Below are 18716 nucleotides of genomic sequence, written 5' to 3'. Positions count from 1 at the left end.
GGCTTCGCGGTGAGAAAACACCCAAGCCAACGGCCGAGCGGCTACGGGTAGCGCCAACGGTTCAGTGGCGCCCCTCGCCGGCTGTCCTCGGAGGTGTAATGGCCGACCGCTTCTGATGGTAGAGCCGCTTTTGTCCGCAGGCGTCGGTTAGGTTTCCCGTTGAATTAATGCGCTGCTCAGGGAAGCTGATACCTTTAGAAGGCCTGCATAGACAGCGATTAATCGCATGATGGCCCGCGGTGCCAAGTTCAGGCTCTAAGTCCCATGGCAGCAGGCCCTGGGCCTTGCCGGCGAGGAGCAGCTTCCTAGTCATCCCGAGAAGTGGACAGTCTGAGTGTCCCGGTGCGCGATGGATGCGTCAGTACCAATAGAGCACGTGCTGTTGAGAATCAAGGTTCTCAACCTGGCCTACCTGACTGCCGCGCTGCCTCTATTCACTCTCATTTTCTGCTTCGCCACGTCAATGTTGTTCCAGTATACCACTGTGAATACGACTGTCTGCAAGGTGAGCCTGATAACGCTGTCGTTCCACGCGTAACGACGCTGCTCCGCTCTAGTAACGCGATTGATTTTTGGCGCATCGAGGTACGGTTCCGCCTATTTTGTTTTTTTGTGTAACCTTGAAACCGCTCTCATGAAGTGTAACCCGTTACCCGTTACGTTACCCGTTGATCGCCGAAGTTTTCTTCGCCACTTAGCTCCGGTGTCGGGCGCAAAAGCATCAATCGCGCGTGAGCACGTGAAAAGCTGAAAGCGCTGCGATTCGCCGCTCATTTTCAGGCTACCGGCGCGTAGCGCGGTCACATTTAGAGCAATCTACTTAATATTCCCGTTCTCGCGCTTCTGGTAAAGGTTACGCTCGCCTGTGTAGCTCAGTAGCAGTCTGGCGCTATGTTTATCACATTATCATCGCGAAGCTCCCGAAATGATCGAGTTCCCAAATTTTGTTTCTCTGGTCGCATGTGTTTTGCGTATTGTAATGATAGTAACACCGCAAATATCTCATATGTGTCGAGCATTTGTTCCCGTGTGTTTCAGTGTCTTAGTGCTTGCGTTTACTGGCCTAAAAGCTTTAATTTAAATTTTTATGCGGCTTGACTTATACATGGCTACCTACGGCTGTGCTGTTCGGTACGCCGTGATGTTTAAACTGCAGTAATTTTGACAACTTAGGTTTCTTTAACGTCCATCGAAATTTCAGTTTCCAGCTGCTTTCGCGTACCGCTCCCATATCGGAATGTGTCCTACGCTGTCATGTATCGAACTCGCGACCTTGCTTTCAGCAGTAGAGGGCCGTGTAGACCTTCAAGTCATTGGGATAGATGTCGTATCATATGTGCTGTGGGAATGTAAAAGTCAACAGCTATGAGTGTTTAATTTGTTTAGATCGCGACTAGTACGTCTCCTTTCAAGGAGGTTTGACTGCGCATGCGCTTTCAAGTGCTAATAGAGGGGTGCCTGAAAATTAATTAGTTTGAAATCTCCACCAATCTGTTGTATAGGATCCAGAACATTAAGAAAACAGGGTGGCCAGTTTGTGTACTTCACCGTTTGCGTTCTTACATATTCTGACCACAGGGATAGATAAATAAATAAATAAATAAATAAATAAATAAATAAATAAATAAATAAATGTTGTTTTACATAAACTGGTAGTGAACTAAGGCATTCTATGGTTCGCAAAAACTCAATAAGTTAGTTCGAATTTAGCAGTGAATTGTGTACTAGGCATCGTTCTCTCATAACGACTGTAGGAATATGTGTTTAGTGAGATGACTGACGGAATTCGTACGGTTTAAGTGCGATAAAATTATATTTTGGGGTCGGCTGTTTGTCATTTCGTTCACTCGAAGTCTAGACTGGGAAGATAGTTGCGGTTCGTTTCTGTACTATGTACATATATTATCACCTTATTACTGCGTGCTACTAAGTGTACTTGCCGGCTTCAGCTTCAATACCCGCAGAGATGCGCGAGACACGCACGCACCCTTATCAATAATGTGAATTGCGGATCTGTTAATGAGATTGCACCTACCTGAGCGTATATCCCAAAACTAACTTGCGGTACATTAACGAGATCCGCATTCACGTCATTCCGGCGTCAAGTTTCCTGCACAACTGTGAAAGATGCTGGAATGGGAATATTAGAGTTTCATTTCTATGTGGGCATGGAATTGAAGTTAAAGTCAACGTAGCACAAATATACGGGGTATTTGGCATAGAAGAGTTACTGGAGGAGCCCCCACTCCCCCAAGAAAAAAAAAGTCAGAGGACCTCCTGTCGCTACCGCATCAGATGATTACATGATAAGGCTGGTGAGTCTATGATTACATAATAAGGCTGGTGAGTATAGACTAGCAATATGCTACAAAGGATTGAAGAGGCATAATGGAAACACGCAATACAAACAAATGTAGTGTCGAGTCTCATCGAACAAAGTACGGAGGAATGCACATGGCGCTGTCTGGGTTAGCACATATGCTGCAGGTTGTTTCAGTTCAGCCTATAGGTCTATAGCCCTTAAGGGGCCTGGTATAGGTTTAAGGAAAACGAAAAATGGGGAATCTTATCTTCCCGACGATGCTTCCGACACGACGGAAGACACTGTCTTCGGTCATGCGCGCAGACGAGGATGACTCGGAAGTGCCATATTGCTGCCATTAAATGCAGTGAGATGGCGCGTCTGGTTCGCTAAAATTCACGCGTAGCAATATTCGTTGAGTGCTCCTTAAAAAAAAATTACACTCGTTAAGAGCCAAAGCGGCGTAGATATAAGCCCTCCGATCGAACGTTGTTGCGATCAAGCGTTGTAGCGTCAGGACATAATCGTCTGGAGATAGGTCGGTACACCAGCGTCATTTAGCAAGCTGATCGAACCACGATAAATGCAGACGTCTTCTTTCCCTGTGTGAAATGCGTACTAAACATGTATGCCCGTATTCGCAGCGCAATCCTCCGGAGGGATATACTTACAGCGTAAAAGATTGTCCCTCTGTGTGTGATCTTCGGAAGGTTTCTTACTCGAGGACGCGGCCGTATACTGTATACATAATGAAGAGCTCCGAAGGAAAAACTAAATGAGCAAAATACAAGGTTATCAGTCGGGAGGTTCCGTGAAAAGTGCGCGAGAGTGTAGACGAAATGGTACGCCAAGAAAGTGGGTCCTAAATCTAGAATGAGGGGACCTGCATGCATGAGTAATGGGTCCCGCGGGAATTTTCGAAAAAAAAAGGGGGGGGTAGAAAAAGAGAGAGAGAGAGCTTGCAAAAGTCTGTTATACACTGGCCCACTCCGCCGAACCTTTCAACTGCGTATGTATACTACTGCCCGCTTCCACGGCAACCCCGGGGAGCAGTTTAGAGGAGACTAGCGGAGATCTTTTGATCCGCCTAGTGCTTCTCGTGAGCTCGTTTTCGCGACAACGCGAGGACTTGTCCAGAAAGGCGTGAATTTATCAGGAGGAGGGCGAACCGAATTGCCTGCGCCGGCGGTCAAGCCTCCGCCGAAGCGGCCGCGGCCTAGCGGGACGGAAAAAAAAAAAGCGTTTTGGAAGTGGCGCGCTAAATATGCAAAGCCCATAAACTGGCCGCGAGCAAAGGCTGTGATGAACAGCCGCCGACGTAGGGGAAAGGGTCATTTGCGGCAGCCCTCTCCATCTCTCTCTTCTCTGTGGTTGTCGCTCTTGAGAGCCAAGATGCCCCGCGTAATTACTCTGCGTCTGGCTCCGAGATTTATTGTATAATGTAGCCAACAGTTGCGGGCCATTCTTCTGCGCACCCTGTTGTCCTCGTACGCGGCACTAAATCGAAAGATTTTAAATTTAACCTGTATTGATTACTCTTCTGAAACTGGGGGCAGGTCAGTCATTCCTTAACCGAAGGCTTGACGAGCCAGAGAGGACGCATGAGCGATAGGAAAGTGGCGCCTCCAGCTTATAACTCCCGTCCTGGTGTGCCCAGTACAGTGTCTCGTGCTGTTTTCTTTCTTCTTTTTTTTTACATTTCTTTAGCAATAAACGAAGGATCACAGTGTGCATTAGACATAAAGCTGATACGTAGCAACTTTTGCAGTCTTTTCTTTTTCTTTTTGCGAAAGAAAGAAGCCGGTAGAAGGTGCTCAGAAGTTCAAAACGAAACTAAGAACAAGACAGAACGAACTCGGAAAGAAATGGAGGGGGAGTCGGAATGCTCATCCATCAGGGAGTCAAATGGAAAAGAGTAAATTCAAAATGTGAATAGCATCTTTGGTACAATGAGTGGGAAAAAAACTTGGCTGGGCGTTACGTATTTGTGGACCGGAAATAATTGCACAGAGAAGAATAAAGACTTAGTGGAATGCATAAGCGCTGATATTAAGGGTTTCGGGAATGGTGCTGAGATTATCCTATTAGGAGACATGAATGGCCACATACAGGATTTAGGTGGCTATACCGACAACAAGGGGAGTCAATGCTAGACGTTTGTGAGCAACGTAACCTCGTTATCGTGAATACAGGGCCTAAGTGTGAAGGGCGGATCACGTGGGAAGTGGGAAACCGGGAGTCAACCATTGATTACTGTCTGATGACAGAAGGAATTAGTGATAAGTTGAGAGAAATGGTCATTGGTGAGGAAGGGTATAGCAGCATAGGGATTGACCATAAACGCATCATTTTGAAAATGGGATATGTAGTTGGGAAAGAGAGAAAGGAGTGCAAAATGGCCAATCCAAATTTGAACGCTTAACAAATAACAAATATAGTCACTAGAGTCGAGGAAGAACTTGGCAAATAGCCAAACAAAGAGTGGGAATATAGGGAGCTTCTAAGTGTAATAACGACAGAAATACGGAAAGAGAAACAAGGTGTTCGTTGGAAAGGAAAAAAGAAACCGAAAAGCTGGTGGAACAGGGAGATACGAGAAGTGATCGCCGAACGACAGAAAGCATCCCGAGAGCACAGGCAGGCAAAGAAGGCGCAGTTGCTGCAGGATGAAGTAGCCAGTAAATAGGAAATATACCGGGAGAAAAAGTATATGGTTCAAATACTGGTGCAAGCAAAATTAAAAAATGAAAGTGAACGTTGGTTGTCAGAAATACGTGAGAAAAAGAAGGCCGGACCTAGAATATTTTGAAACCACATAAAATTATTAGGCAGGAAGTCAACAACAATACAACAACATATCCTAGACGAAGATGGAAACAGACTTGAAGGATTCGTGGCAATAAATTATATCCGAAAAATAACAGCCGAATTTTTCCAACGCAATGACGAGGTTGTATTTGAAGAAAAAAGAGCAAGAAAAGACCCAGGTGGAAAAGGAGCTGGTGCTGACAAATTTCAACTGGAAGAAAGCCGAAGAGAAAATTCCTAAACGCACAGCCACAGGCCTAGACGGGGTTCCCGTTAGGGTGGTTAATAAACTAGGACCAAAAAGGAAGGAAGCTCTGGTGAAAGCAGTGGAAAAATACTTTAAAAGATAGACGAATACCAGGCAGTTCGCGACAAAGTACAATGATGTTAATGTATAAAGGTAAGAGGGAGAAAGATAGAATTCACTCGTATAGACTGTTGACCATTACATCGGTAATATACAGGCTAGCAATGTAGGCAATCAAATTAAAGCTTCAAGCATGGGTAGATAATAATAGCATCTTGGGAGAACTTAAGAATGGCTTCAGAATAGGTAGGCGTTTAGATGATAACTTATTTGTTCTTACTCAGTGTATTGAAATATCAAAAGTAGAAAGCAGACCGTTATACCTGGCCTTTTTAGACATTACAGGAGCCTATGACAACGTAGACCGCAACATTTTGTGGTATATTCTGGAAGGGGAAGGCTTAGGTGACGATTGTCTACAGCTTTTGAGAGAGATTTACCTAGGAAATAGCGTTTGCGTTGAATGGGAAGGGATGAGGAGCGAGGAGAAAGTTCATATCAACAAGGGACTGAGGCAGGGGTGCCCTTTATACCCACTGCTGTCTATGATGTACATGGTGAGGATGGAAAGGGCGCTAGAAGGAAGCAATATCGGGTTTAATCTCTCATACAAACAGGCGGGTACAGTAGTAGAGCAGCAGCTTCCAGGTTTATTTTATGCGGACGACATTGTGTTGCTAGCTAACAAGCAAAGTGATTTGCGACGTCTGACTATTATCTGTGGACAGGAGGGCAACAGCTTAGGTTTGAAATTTAGCGTTAGAAAATCAGGTGTTATGTTATTCAATGAAAACAGTGAACAGACAGGGGCGATACAGGGCCAGGAAATATCTAGGGTAACAGAATATAAATACCTTGGTATATGGATAAACGAAGGGAATAGATGTATGGAAACACAGGAAAAAACAATAACAGTGAAGGGGAAGAGAAACGCAGCCATAATGAAGCACAGAACGCTATGGGGATACAATAGGTACGAGGTCCTCCGAGGTATGTGGAAAGGTGTAATGGTTCCAGGACTTTTGGAAATGCGGTTGTTTGCTTTAAATCAGTGGTACAATCAGGACTCGATGGGAACCAAAGGTCAGTGGGTCGCCTCGCATTGGGCGCTCATGGGAAGACTACAAATGAAGTTGTGCAGGGTGATATGGGCTGGACTAGTTTTGAAGTGAGGGAAGCTCGCAGTAAAATTGAGTACGAAGAACGACTCAGGAATATGGAAGAAAATAAATGGGCTGGGAGGGTGTTGAGGTATCTGTACAGGAAGAACATTGATTCACAGTGGAGGAAAAGAACTAGGGAGCTTATCAGCAAGTATGCGGCCTGTAGGGTGGGCAACACAGCAACAAATAACGTCAAGCGGAAAGTCAGAGATGCTGAAATAATCTCATGGGTGGCGGCAATGGAAAAGGAACATGCTATGAGTAACTACTTAAGATGAAAAAACGAAATCAGGAAAGAAACAATTTATGATAACTCAAAGGGAAGCTCTTTACTTTTCGAAGCGAGATCGGGATGCCTTAGAACACGCAACTATAAAGCGAGATTCAAGAAGGAAGAAGGAAGCTAGGGAAAATATGGAGCATGTTTTATTAGAATGTGAAGATGTCTGCCCAGCGGTTGGTTTAGGCACCACTGGCCTCCTTGAAGCCCTTGGGTTCAGCGAGAGCAGCGGAAAAGTAAACATGTCCGCAATAGGGATTAGTAAGAGGCGATTGGAGGACTGGTGGAAGAAAAGTAGGGAAACGACAAAAAACGGAGAGGTGCAAAATCACAGTTCGCAATAGGGGATCAGAAAATTTGGTTGTGGGAGTTGATAGTGTTTCTTTTTTAATTGTTTAACCTAGGTGGGACATTAGGCAGTATAATAGCAAGAGCTTGGTGGCGCAACCCACCGCTGCGTTCCAAAGGGGACGCTCATAACATCCATCCATCCATCCATCGCGAAAAAAGAAAAAAAAATCCCACGAAATCTGTGACATCAGACTGACGTCATCGGCGCCGTGGTTTGGGCGCGAAATTCGAATCGTGAATTTAGTTCAGCCTTCGTTCGCACCGATATATAAACTTTTTCCTTTTTTGCCAACGCAACACGAGTGGTACATGTTTGAAATTGTGACGTACGCCAGTTTAAACTCATTAAGCGTCTCTCTTTAACGTGCTTTTGAGCTTCTAAACGAATAAGGGCGTCTTTTAGAAGCGTAGCGCGATTATATACTCTGTCCACTACTGTTATTTATACTCTTATATTCTTATACTTATTTATACTCTTATATACTCTGCCCTACAACGAGTCTTAGTTACCGGCCGCCATTTCGGCGCAGTGAATTGTTTCCTAGTATCGACTCGCCGCGACGCTGTATATTCCTGAACAGCTCGTTTAAAACTACCTTCCTGCCATTGTGTGTGCTCTCCTCTGATTAATCACTTTCTTCTTCCTTAGTTCCTTCTACGAAGACAATATTTGCCAACTTTAACTATTTTTTTGCAAATTGAACGAGGCGCGCAGGTACTCTCTTTATTTTTTCGTCTTTCACAGTGTTTTTATATCTAAAATCTCCTCTAAGCGCTAATTACCGCTACTTCCTTTCTTTTTTTTTTTCCTATTTGTCCCGAGACTTGTAGCAAAGGCAGGCTTCACACGGTGTTATCAGTTTCGCCATCCGCTTGTCCGACTGTCTCTTTCTTGTTTTCTTTGTCCCTCTTTAATGAACAAGGAGCCGACACATTCCGCCACTGTGCATGGGTTGAGGCATACGAAACGGGGCCCTACCAAGGGCAAATATACTTCAATGAGATAAGAGTGCAAGCCCCGAGATTACTTGGGAAGTGAGGAGGTGGTTTCTGCAGATTGTCATAACAAGCCCGATGCTGAGGACGCGCGCTAAGTGCACCCTCACTTTCTCAGGCAGATGAGAAACGTCTTTAGTGGCAGTGAGTACAAGTTGGAGACGGGAGGGGTGAGGGGGAAGCGGACGTTGTCTGTTGACACGACGGCGCTGGACCTCGCTCGGCTCGCATTAGCAGGCGGTCCTCCTTTTAATTAAATGAGCTCTTCGCGTAGACGCACTTAGGAGGCATGTGTGGAGTGAAAATCGGACTTTCGCGTTCATATAGCGGAATGTCCACAAAGAGGACATCTTTGTTCCTAGGCAAACGAACTACTTCGTAGTTGAGGAAAAATTCGTGCTGATTTTTGGGCACTCATGTACGACGGTACATGAGTGCGATATATATATATATATATATATATATATATATATATATATATATATATATATATATATATATATATATATATATATATAGTCGCTCGAATGACCAAGCCAACCAGAGGAATATTAGGCGGTAGTGCGAGGTCGAATTAACAAATCGAAGCGCTGAAGATTCTTTGGAAACGCTGAAAGCTTTAAAAGCTATGAGCTCTTCATCCTACTAAATTGTATTGGACGCTGCAAATGTTAAACAAACAAACTAATTGCGTGCGTGGGTAGTGCTTTATGATGCGGATCACGTGCCCGAACATCCGCCCACATAATTTCTTAGAACGCATTGGCATGAAAAAAAATGTAAGCATGATTACGTATGATAGCGGCTGATGCAGACGAAGCATATGCAAGCGGGAATGCGCATGATATATAGTATACACACATCCGTGCGTAGCCTACAGGTACCGTCCCTGTCAATTTTAATCTCTAATAACATATGATCCGAAGGAATTAATTTGTTTCGTGAATTTCACTATACTGGGAAACGTTTCTGGGCAAATACAAGTTCAGCCTTGACACGAGCAGCTATCCACGGCCCATATATATTCGATGCCAATCCGGAGAAGCCGTCCGACCGTGTGGTGATAGGTTCAAGGACTGCTATATGGCGATGCGAAAGTCTCTGCAGAGTGAAGAGAAAATTTCCTCTCAATCATCAGAGTGCCTGCGACAGCAAAAACGGGCCCGTTGCACGAACCAGGAAAGCGGCTTCGGTCGAACGCGCGGGCGGCCCCCGAAATTGCTTATACGAAACTGCCTGCGCTTCTTTTCACTCGCCGAATGGTGCATCCGCCAGCTTTTTTCAATCCGGCGGTGCATCAAAGCGCGCTCTCTCTCTGTAGCCGTGTGTTCGCGTAGTTGTTCTTGCGCTGAACCGCAGCAATCTTGCGCTCCCGTCGGACATAGGCGCGCAATTCTCCTTTCCTTGCAGTCTTTGTTTTTGTTCGCTCCGTTTTCGTTGTTACACTTTCTTGTCGGTACTTTACCAAATTTCTCTTTGAATTTGTTTCTTGATGGAACTGCGGCGAGCTTTCATATAGCCTCCGGCTATTGCTCCAACAAGTGCGTTTGGACGTTTGGCACAAAAACAGACGGGAAATACGGGCGAATGAGTTTCCTTCCTTTTCGACGCGGCGTCAAACTACTCGCTTTTCGCTTCCACACTTACTTATATACTGGGCTGCGAGCTGGCCTTAGGCTATTTTTGGTCACAGAACTACGTTCGCACTTTGTACGGAGTGGGATTACAAATTGTTCCCACCGTCGATGCAGAACTTGCTTTTTAATTACATTTAGGAATATACCAGCTATTGCCCGATTTCGACTTAATCGCCCCCAGCTTTATCCGCACATCTTGGATCATTCAGCGGGCGCAGAATACGACAAGGTCATTGCTGCACTGTCATTGCTGTTCTGTCGTCATCAGTCACGGAAGTTTTCGACAGGCGCCCAGCCCTTTCTGCGATAACTAATGAACACTTTTGCTTCCTGCCTTGAAAGTGAACACAAACTCTCGCACAGTTCTTCGCGACGAAACATGGGCTTTCACATGTGCACAAACATAGACATACTTACTGCGGGGGGGGGGGGGGGGGGGGTGAGCAAAGGGGCACATTTAAGGCACCTTGCCCCCTCAACACCCCCCTCCCGCGCGCGCACACACACATGCACACGCACTCTCAAAAGTTGAAAGGGGGGGGGGGGGGGTCATATTAGTATGCCATTTCTCAGCGACATCACTTGCACTTTATGTAAAAAGAGTGATGGTACATTTATGTAAAAAGAGTGATGGTACATTGATGCATTTTTCGGAATTGCGAGTTCCTTGGGACCGCGCCTAACCATCTTCGAGAACACAAAAAACAGTGTTGCTGTTTTTCGAATAAAACAAAATTTACCGTTTCCTAATGTTTAACACCATGTATGATTCCTAATCAGATATGATAATGATAGAAATATGTGCCACTGACGCATTTTCAGCCTCTTTCTTTAACTGAACGTGTAGCTCGAAATTCTCCAAGAAATATATATCTCTATATATATATTTCTTGGAGCATTTCGAATTCGTTCCAAGTGCCTTGCGAACTCCACGGCTAGAGTTTGTAAACTTCAATATGGGCCATAAGGTAATTATTTACAAAGTTAAATAGAGAATTTTGGTTAATTAATCGACTATGCGTTTGAATTTCTTGTGCAATCATGGCGAGGGTCTCGAATCTGGCCGCCTTGATGTCATTAAGTAGTATACGAGTGTTTATTAGCCACGTGTCTGCTCTCATAAGTTCATATGTTCCGTGACGTCATCGGACAAAAAAAGAATGTTCCACACGCTCCCACCATGGCTCTTAGTTGCGCTGACTAACACTCCCACGGCTAGGTCTAGTAAACATGAAAGAGAGATTTGTGTGACACCAATTCCCACATGAGCATGGCATCTCAGAGCGCAGCCTCCTCCACATGAGGAGGCTGCGGGCTCTAGTCAAGTCGTCTGACTCTAAAGCGACTTTTACCCGCAGTCTCCTCCATCACTGATGGAAATAAAGAAGTTATTATTATCTGCCGAATTCTTTCTCACCGCACGCAGTAGCAGTATGAGTAATAAGAGCGCATTTAAGACGACGCGGCCTACAGAAAGTTTTAAGACAACCTCGGAGTGTGGATTACAGCGTCAGCTATTAAGAGGTCGTCCGCGTCTGCCCTCCGCCTGCCTGGCCCTCGATATTTGCTGGCGTGATTCTCAACTAATCCACACAACAGACAAATAGAGGTATAGTGGATTGAAACATTGCATTCATAGTAAGGAGAACACGCGGAGTTCCTTAATGTGGTACCGACTGACTCGTATTTTTCTCTTTTCTCATTCGTGAAATGAGTGTCCACACCATCCGAGCACTATAGTAGAAAATACTGGCAAACATTAGAATGCTCTGAATAAGTTACTATAACACGTGTTTCAACACGCCTGTTTCGGCTTCGGTTCTATAGGGTGATGGATGCGTCAAGACGTCATGACTGCCTGGCACTCTCCGTTTCTGCCGGCGCTGCGACACGCGAGCGTAGCAGTATTTTTTTTTTTTTTTTTTTTTTATTGAGCAACTTCAGCATACCGATCCGTTTTACCTGCACAATGTCAGCAAATTTTGCTCTTCAATGACGTGACGGTAATGTCAATGACACCATTTCCGTCATTCCTAGACAAACGTTAGCATCAAATTAAGACATCATATAAGGGTTTTACAACCCTGATACTTTATTGGTGCCATACCTTTACACGCGAGAAGCGTGCGGCAATATTTCTACTACTTATAAAATATGTATCAGTATTCCTTTAGAGTGTGTCGAATAAAAGCCCGAAGCCGAACACAAACACATAACACAAAGGGAAAAAGAAGAATCGTAAACAAAGAAGGAGGTCACTGGAGATACATGAATAAGCTTACACTCACAGGGAAAACTCAAATCTATCATCAGCGTGGAAGTGAACAAAAAAAAGTCTGTATGCAAGCGTTCAAGAGCAGATCACTCGGTAATGTTCCGGTGATGTTGGTAAACTGAAGGGGGGGGGGGGGGGGGGAGCGTGGAGGAGTATTCGAAATTTGTCACAGAGTATATAAGAATCACCATGTATTGTGTTTATGTAAGACTGTTTTCAAAGCGAAGCTTTCTTTGAAACCCCCTTCCCCCTCCCTCCCCCCAATCAGCGTGAACGGCTGTCTGGCCGAGTAAACTGAGCCGATCCCGGAGAAGACAGTGTCTATAGTCGAAGGTGATGGCCAGGTGGGCCGATTCAGCACTTTAGTGCACGATTGCGCCCTCGCAGGGGTTTTAATGCGGTTCGTATCGCGGGCCTTTCCTGAAGGCACTGCAGTCACTGCACCCGAATGCCTTATAGTGTCAATCAACAGAGCTAATTTCAATAAGTATCCCCAGCAGCATATCTCAGCAGGCCTCGGCAGCATTCGCTTGACATTAAAAATCATCCTGCCATGGTTTTCACCTTGTTCTTCCTCCCCCCCCCTCCCCCTTTTATTGTTTCTTTATATCGCCCTCATAGACACGCATTAGTGGAAGAGTGTGGACAACCGAATGGCGCGCAGCACAGGGAGTGATCCCGTGTCACTGGTGCGCAGGTGTACAACTTCTGCCCGTCCGTGAGCGCCATCACGGGCATCTCGCCGCAGCGCTACGTGTGGCGCATGGGCGTCGCGCTGCACACGGGCCCGCGGCTGCTGCTGGCGTCGCTCTACCCTCGCTACTTCGCGCGCCGCGCCGCCCTGGTGCCGGCCCCCAAGAGGGCGCTCTTCTCGCGCCTGACGCGCGCCAACTACGCGCTGCACCTGACCGAGGCCCTGTGCCTGGTCGGCGTCACGTACGTCTCGAACCGCGAGAACTACCCGGTGCACGAGAAAATCTTCATCGTCTTCATGGTCTCGTCGCTGCTCTACATGGTCGGCACGTGCCTGGCGGTGCACATGTGCGCCCACAAGGACGACACTCATATGGTGAGGACTGCGCGGCGACTGCGATATCGCGCGCGACCGCCGCCCTCGAATCGTGGCCGCCGTCACTGCTACGCCGCGCGCAATATTCGGCCGTCTTCTGTGACGAAAGTTCCGAAAAAGTCGATAAGAAGGCTTAGGAGCTGCACGTTCTTAGCTTAACTTGTTGACGAAGCTATCGTTCAGAGTAAGCACAAAATCCAGCGCGGAAGTTTGCCAGGCAAAGCTAACCTAACCTTCAGAATAATGAAATGTCTCCTTCTGTGAATCCCCCGCGCCACATATTCCGCCGATGAGCTTTCGTCCGAGCTAAAAAATGCTGAGCTTTTGACCCCTTGTGTCAGAAATTAACGTCCGGTAATCTTTTTGAAGTTGAGCTTTCGTCTGATCACCGCAAGCATAAATGCTAACGTCTTCCGAGTGTTTCTTGCCAACTTAAACAAACCCTCGGTCCCCCTCCGCCACCAATATTGCCACCTTTCGAAAATAATTTCCAGCGCGTATCTTTGGGTATGAATGGTCAGTCGACCACTTCTGCCGTCTATAAGCAAGAAAATTTCTGTCATTTGTCACTCTCCTGTTATCTGCTGATTAGTTCCGTTCGTTGCCCCGAATCCGTTCATTGCCACAGTTTCGTTTAATGCCGCTGTTTCGTTTAATGCCGCTGTTTCCAGAGTGTACCAGGTCAGCGTGACGGTTGTAGAAAAACGCGGCATGTTCATCCAAATGAAATGAGAGAGTTTTGCTTCTTAGCGACTATAATATTTCTGTTATTCTCTGAACAGCCCCAACTCATGCATATTGTCGTGGCTACCGCAGGAACGTAAGTCGCGTCGCCTCAAGTTCTCACTGCTGGTGCTGACCCTGGCGGCCAGTGCAGGCATGCTCTTCTTCTTCTACAAGCACCGAATCCACTGCGTCGAACTGGGTAGGTGTGCGCTAAATATGGCTTAAAACCAATCAGGCCATAGAGTATCCTAATAAAATTACTAGTGATAAATCTGGCGCTGCGATACTTCGGCTTTGGGTATTGTGCTTTGTGGCTTCAAGTACTCTTGTGGCGTTGCGTATTACGCTTTATCTTTCCAAATTACCAAACAATCTTGTTTTTATAAACGCTCGAAGGCAACAAGTCTGTTCTGTGCGCGTTCGTAATCGTTGCGAATGTTGCATTTATAACGAAAAATTTTGTTAAGACCGATTAGCAAGATCGCAAAGCCGTTTGAAGCCAGAAGGACGAAGTTTATAGGCATACCCATGTGCTGCCCATGATTTACATGCTATAGCACAACCACTGTGCTTTCAGCTCCCATAGGCACTAGCGCAAGAGTTAAGTAATTAATAGTAATTTATAAATAGTAATTTTTTGGCAAATCAGTTCTGCGAAAGCCCGCAAGATGGAGGAAGGCTCGTGAACGGGAAAAAATGGAAACCATGGAGGAAGGTTCATAAAGGGGGGGGGGGGGGGGGGGGATGTCATCCACTCGACTGTGTAGTGCGAAGCTGCCGGCAGTGCAAGCAAGTTTTGAATGGCATTTCGCTCGACAATGCCGCAATCAGGCCGCTGTCCTGTTGCGGACTTCTAGCGGACTGGGAACCCGGTCCCGGCGCCCTGCATGGTGGGAGCGCAGCTATACTGTTACATGCGCGGACGAGAGGTGGCCATTCCCGGACACGCACGTTTGCGTCGTGCCCTAGGCGCACACGTAATTTACCGCGTACTGGCAGTGCCGGGACTGCATTTCCGTTGAGCATTTATATGTCAAGTGGCGCGACAACTTTTCACTCTATAAGCAGCCGAACACATTCAACACTTAGCCAATGGGCAACCAACTGAAAATTTGTGTAGCGGCCAACGTACAGGAACCAAAAAAGAAAAAGAAAAACGTTTAGCAGCAAGTTCCTTGTGCGACACGTTTCCGACGCAAATGGCAGAGCAGCGAACGGCGACGCGAAACAGAAGACAGCACGATGCTGTCCGTTCCCGTGTTCGGTTCCGTGCTCTGCTGACATATCACGGAAGCGGCATAACCATATGTATGGCGAAGCAGCTAACCGCTCTAGTAACCAACTATAGCTATTCTTCTGGCTACATTAACTGCTAAACTTGTCCAGCGTGCCGCGAGCTCCTCGAGCCGACGTCACCGACCGCCGCAACCAATAAAACTCTCGCGCGAATAGCCCGCGCGATCATTCAGGATGACGGCACCCATCGACCGAGAGCAAAATGGATTATGTATGGACCTCGCAAGCGGACGCGGATAGTCGTTAGCATTAAAGGTTATTCGGCGAGCCCACGACTCTCTGATCCCAAGCGCGTCGTGGCGACGTGTTTCAAACATGGCGTTGAGCCGCAGAGCCCGTCTGTATGTGCTGCTGACGTACGCAAGACCGGGCGCCGGTGTGAACTTTCCGGCGTTGTGTGGCGCACATGCGAATGGGTCTCGCCGTGTTCGCGGTCGGAACTCCAGCCTCACTGTGGTAGTACCGCATTTACTCGTGCAAGGCCCGCGCCGCCGACTTCGGAGCTCAGTACTCCGGGAGAAAAAGTTTCTCAAGACAGGATACTTTGCGTCAATTAACATCAGCGGGTGCTCCAGGACATGCTACATAAGCCAGCGACGGCGCCGGAGAAAGCAGAGAATTAAGTGTATCGAATGTAAGATTTTCCTAAAATAGGACAAATGGTCATGCACGAAAGAGTAGTAAGAAACTTAAAAGAAAACCCACACATTTATTTCTTTTTTTTTTCAGAAACCACGCTTAGCAGTTAAAGAAAAGTCCGTCCTAGTCGGGGACTCGAACCTGGGACCAGCGTCTTCTCGAGGCAGTCCCGGGTTCGTTCCCGGTACTATGACGAATTTTCCTTCAAATACAAAGTTTTCTTTCTGGAAATTCGTATGGTTTATTATTATTATTGTTATTATTCTATTTTCAGCTTGGTGCTACTGTCGGGTGGATGACGTTTTTCCCCTTTTATGAATCTTCGTCCACTTTGCGGATTTCCGCAGGACTGATTTGCCAAGATTTTCCTAACAGGTCATTAGTAGTTGCATGGTGTGTACATGTTGTGCAGCATGCGCGGCGTCAGTAAAAGGAATGTAGACTCATCCAAGACCAGCTCCGTGTCACTATAGCGGAAGAAACGTAAGGGGGGGGGGGGGGGTTCATGCGGGATTTACACTAGCAAATACGGTACATAGCGAAAGCGCCTGCGATATCGCTGTTATCGTTACCTTAATAATAGTAACAGCATTTCTCTTCTCCCTAAGCCCCTCCCCGTTGTACATACTCCTGGCAGGGAGGGGGGTGGGTAGGGAACGCTCTACCCTTTGTTACCCGAAAGCCACCGTCCGTCTCTCTTTCACTGCCCTAATGCAATTATCTCGTTCCTTTTATCATTTCGTCTCGCAGCGTTCAGCTGGTTCTCCATCTGCGAGTACGTGATCTGCCTGTGTAACATGGCGTTCCACCTGACCCTCGTGTACGACATCCCCAACGAGGAACTGCTCGTCGGCCTGCCCGTGACGAAGGCCGTCTGCTCTTCTTCCTCCGCCTCTTCCCGGAAGGACCAATGAGACACGACAAGCCGCTAGTGCCAATGGATGCGCGCTCTCTTCCACGCACACACCACACACACATCTCTCTCTCTCTCTCACTCGCTCTCTCTCTCTCTCTTTATGCGTCGCTCGAGGCCAACCCCTGTACGGCTCTCGAGCGCGCATGTACCTGCGCCCGCTCGCCCGCGCTGCCGCTTTAACGCGGCGCGGCAACTGCACGGGACGCTTTCCCGGCGTATATTTGCGTTACGTCGGTGCGTCCTCTTCGCGACATCTGGTAACAGCTGCGGTGTTTAAAGGCCGCCCCGTAGCGCTTTTACCGACGTTTTTTGGCATTGCGTCTCTCGGCGTCGTCGCATGAACGCCGCCAGAGAGCATCCAGCCACACGAGCGGCACGTGGACCAACGCTGAATGGTCTGCGCTCGTCGAGCCGCTTCCGGCGGCGGCTCTGGTGTCTTGAGCGCGCCACCCTCTGCGTCGACGCCAAGCGACGCCGGGTGACGAAACGTCAGAAAACACCGGGAAAACGCTTAATGTGAGGCGGCCTTTGAAGGCCAAAGATACGTACCGACGAGTCTGCGTTTCAGCCAATAAAAAGTATAAACGAAATTCCTGTCGGAACTATAAAACGCGCTCGTTGCAAAATGGGCGCAGCGGGAGCTGCGTCGGAAACGCGTTCCATGTGGTTGCCGCTGAAGATCTCGTACGCAGGCCACTGGTGCCGCCACCCTCGGCGCACGTGTCTTACCTCGCTGCGGGAAAGCATACGCGAGCGGGAAGAGCGAGCTCGTGTAAATTTAGTCACTCTCCGATCTAGTCACAACATCGTTTTCATCCTCGCGCGAGGACGACGAAGAAATGACCGTAGCGTCACGCAAGCTACCACTGGCGTGAGCGCCAGTGGTAGCTTGCGTGACCTACTACGGCATGAGCGCGGGTGCTTGTAGAGGAAACACAACTTCCAGGGAAGGGTGCGCGCCTCCTCCTGTCTCTTCCCGGCACTCGGTAGCGTGCCTCTCTTCCACCATCGACGCCATTTTTTTCTTGGTGGGGGTAGGTGGGTGGGTGGCTGGTGAAGGGGTGGGGGGTCGTCGCGAGTTTTCTGCTCAAAGAGACGCTCCTCTAAAAATAAAGTTGTCTTTTGTCCAGCATTGCTCGGCTGTGTTCTCTTCAACTGCTCTCAATGCTGCTGCTAGTGCTTGTGCCTCCACAAGCGCGGTACAGAGGGCTGCAATAAAATTTCCTTTCTTTCTATCCTTCGGTTAGAGAGAGAGAGAGAGTGAAACGCTTATTAAGTAAAGTAAAAGGCGGTGCTTCCGGTGAGGATACCTAGATTAGGTTGATCGTTTTGCTCCTCAAGAGGTATTGTACACGTTAGAACGACCGAACTTCATTTTCACATCGCCTTCACTTTGAATAACACACCGAACATAATTTCACATGTAAATATCAAGCCCATCTTTTTCACACTTTTTCTTTCTTCCGCCCTCAGAGCCTTTCCATCCCTCATCTCCTCTCCCGTGCAGAGTAGCATGTAGGCGACTTTACGAGCGCCGAAAAAATCTCTGCGTTTCATTAAAGAGCTCTCTCGCTCTCTCTCTCTTCCTCTCTTTTTCTGCTCTCTTTGTTGTTTATGGCTTTCCGACGGATAGGGGTTTCTTTTGGAAAGCTCCAGTCATTTAAAGTAACGACTGAGCTCTGTAGTTCAGTGAGGCTGGCATTTCGCAGCGCTGATATAGACCGGGATGTTGCGCACAGCAAATGGTGTGCTGCACTTGGCTCACCCGTGCCGCAAGTGCCACAGGCTGGGCCCAGCGACTTCAAGGTATCGGGCTCTGAACGCAGGCGTGGCTTGAACGGCGGAGTGCTATACGCGTAAATACGATATAACTTAGCCTGCTTATGTAGACATATCTATCGCTGGGGAAAGGCACCTCCTCTTTGGAATGTTGCGCTATGAGCACAGACCG

General features: G+C 47.4%; 1 protein-coding gene across 1 annotated transcript; it reads left to right on the top strand.

The window, feature by feature from the left end:
* The first annotated feature begins 96 nt into the window (after window positions 1-96).
* LOC126536894 (post-GPI attachment to proteins factor 2-like) lies at window positions 97-18344 on the top strand. The gene is made up of 4 exons (XM_050183939.3): window positions 97-505; window positions 12817-13188; window positions 14005-14113; window positions 16600-18344. Exons 1-4 carry the CDS (start codon window positions 350-352, stop codon window positions 16761-16763), a joined length of 801 nt encoding a protein of 266 aa, XP_050039896.1. The 5' UTR covers window positions 97-349; the 3' UTR covers window positions 16764-18344.
* The last annotated feature ends 372 nt before the right edge of the window (window positions 18345-18716 follow it).

The sequence above is a fragment of the Dermacentor andersoni genome, chromosome 4 (assembly GCF_023375885.2).
Source record: "Dermacentor andersoni chromosome 4, qqDerAnde1_hic_scaffold, whole genome shotgun sequence".
Taxonomy (NCBI): Eukaryota; Metazoa; Arthropoda; class Arachnida; order Ixodida; family Ixodidae; genus Dermacentor; species Dermacentor andersoni.
This window is presented reverse-complemented; position numbering and strand designations above follow the sequence as displayed.

Bases quoted from the DNA above. Each gene is read 5' to 3' on its own strand.
- LOC126536894 (XM_050183939.3), top strand. From the start codon at position 350: ATGGATGCGTCAGTACCAATAGAGCACGTGCTGTTGAGAATCAAGGTT. The intron at 506-12,816 runs GTGAGCCTGATA...ACTGGTGCGCAG, and splicing joins TGAATACGACTGTCTGCAAG to GTGTACAACTTCTGCCCGTC. The intron at 14,114-16,599 runs GTAGGTGTGCGC...TTCGTCTCGCAG, and splicing joins AATCCACTGCGTCGAACTGG to CGTTCAGCTGGTTCTCCATC.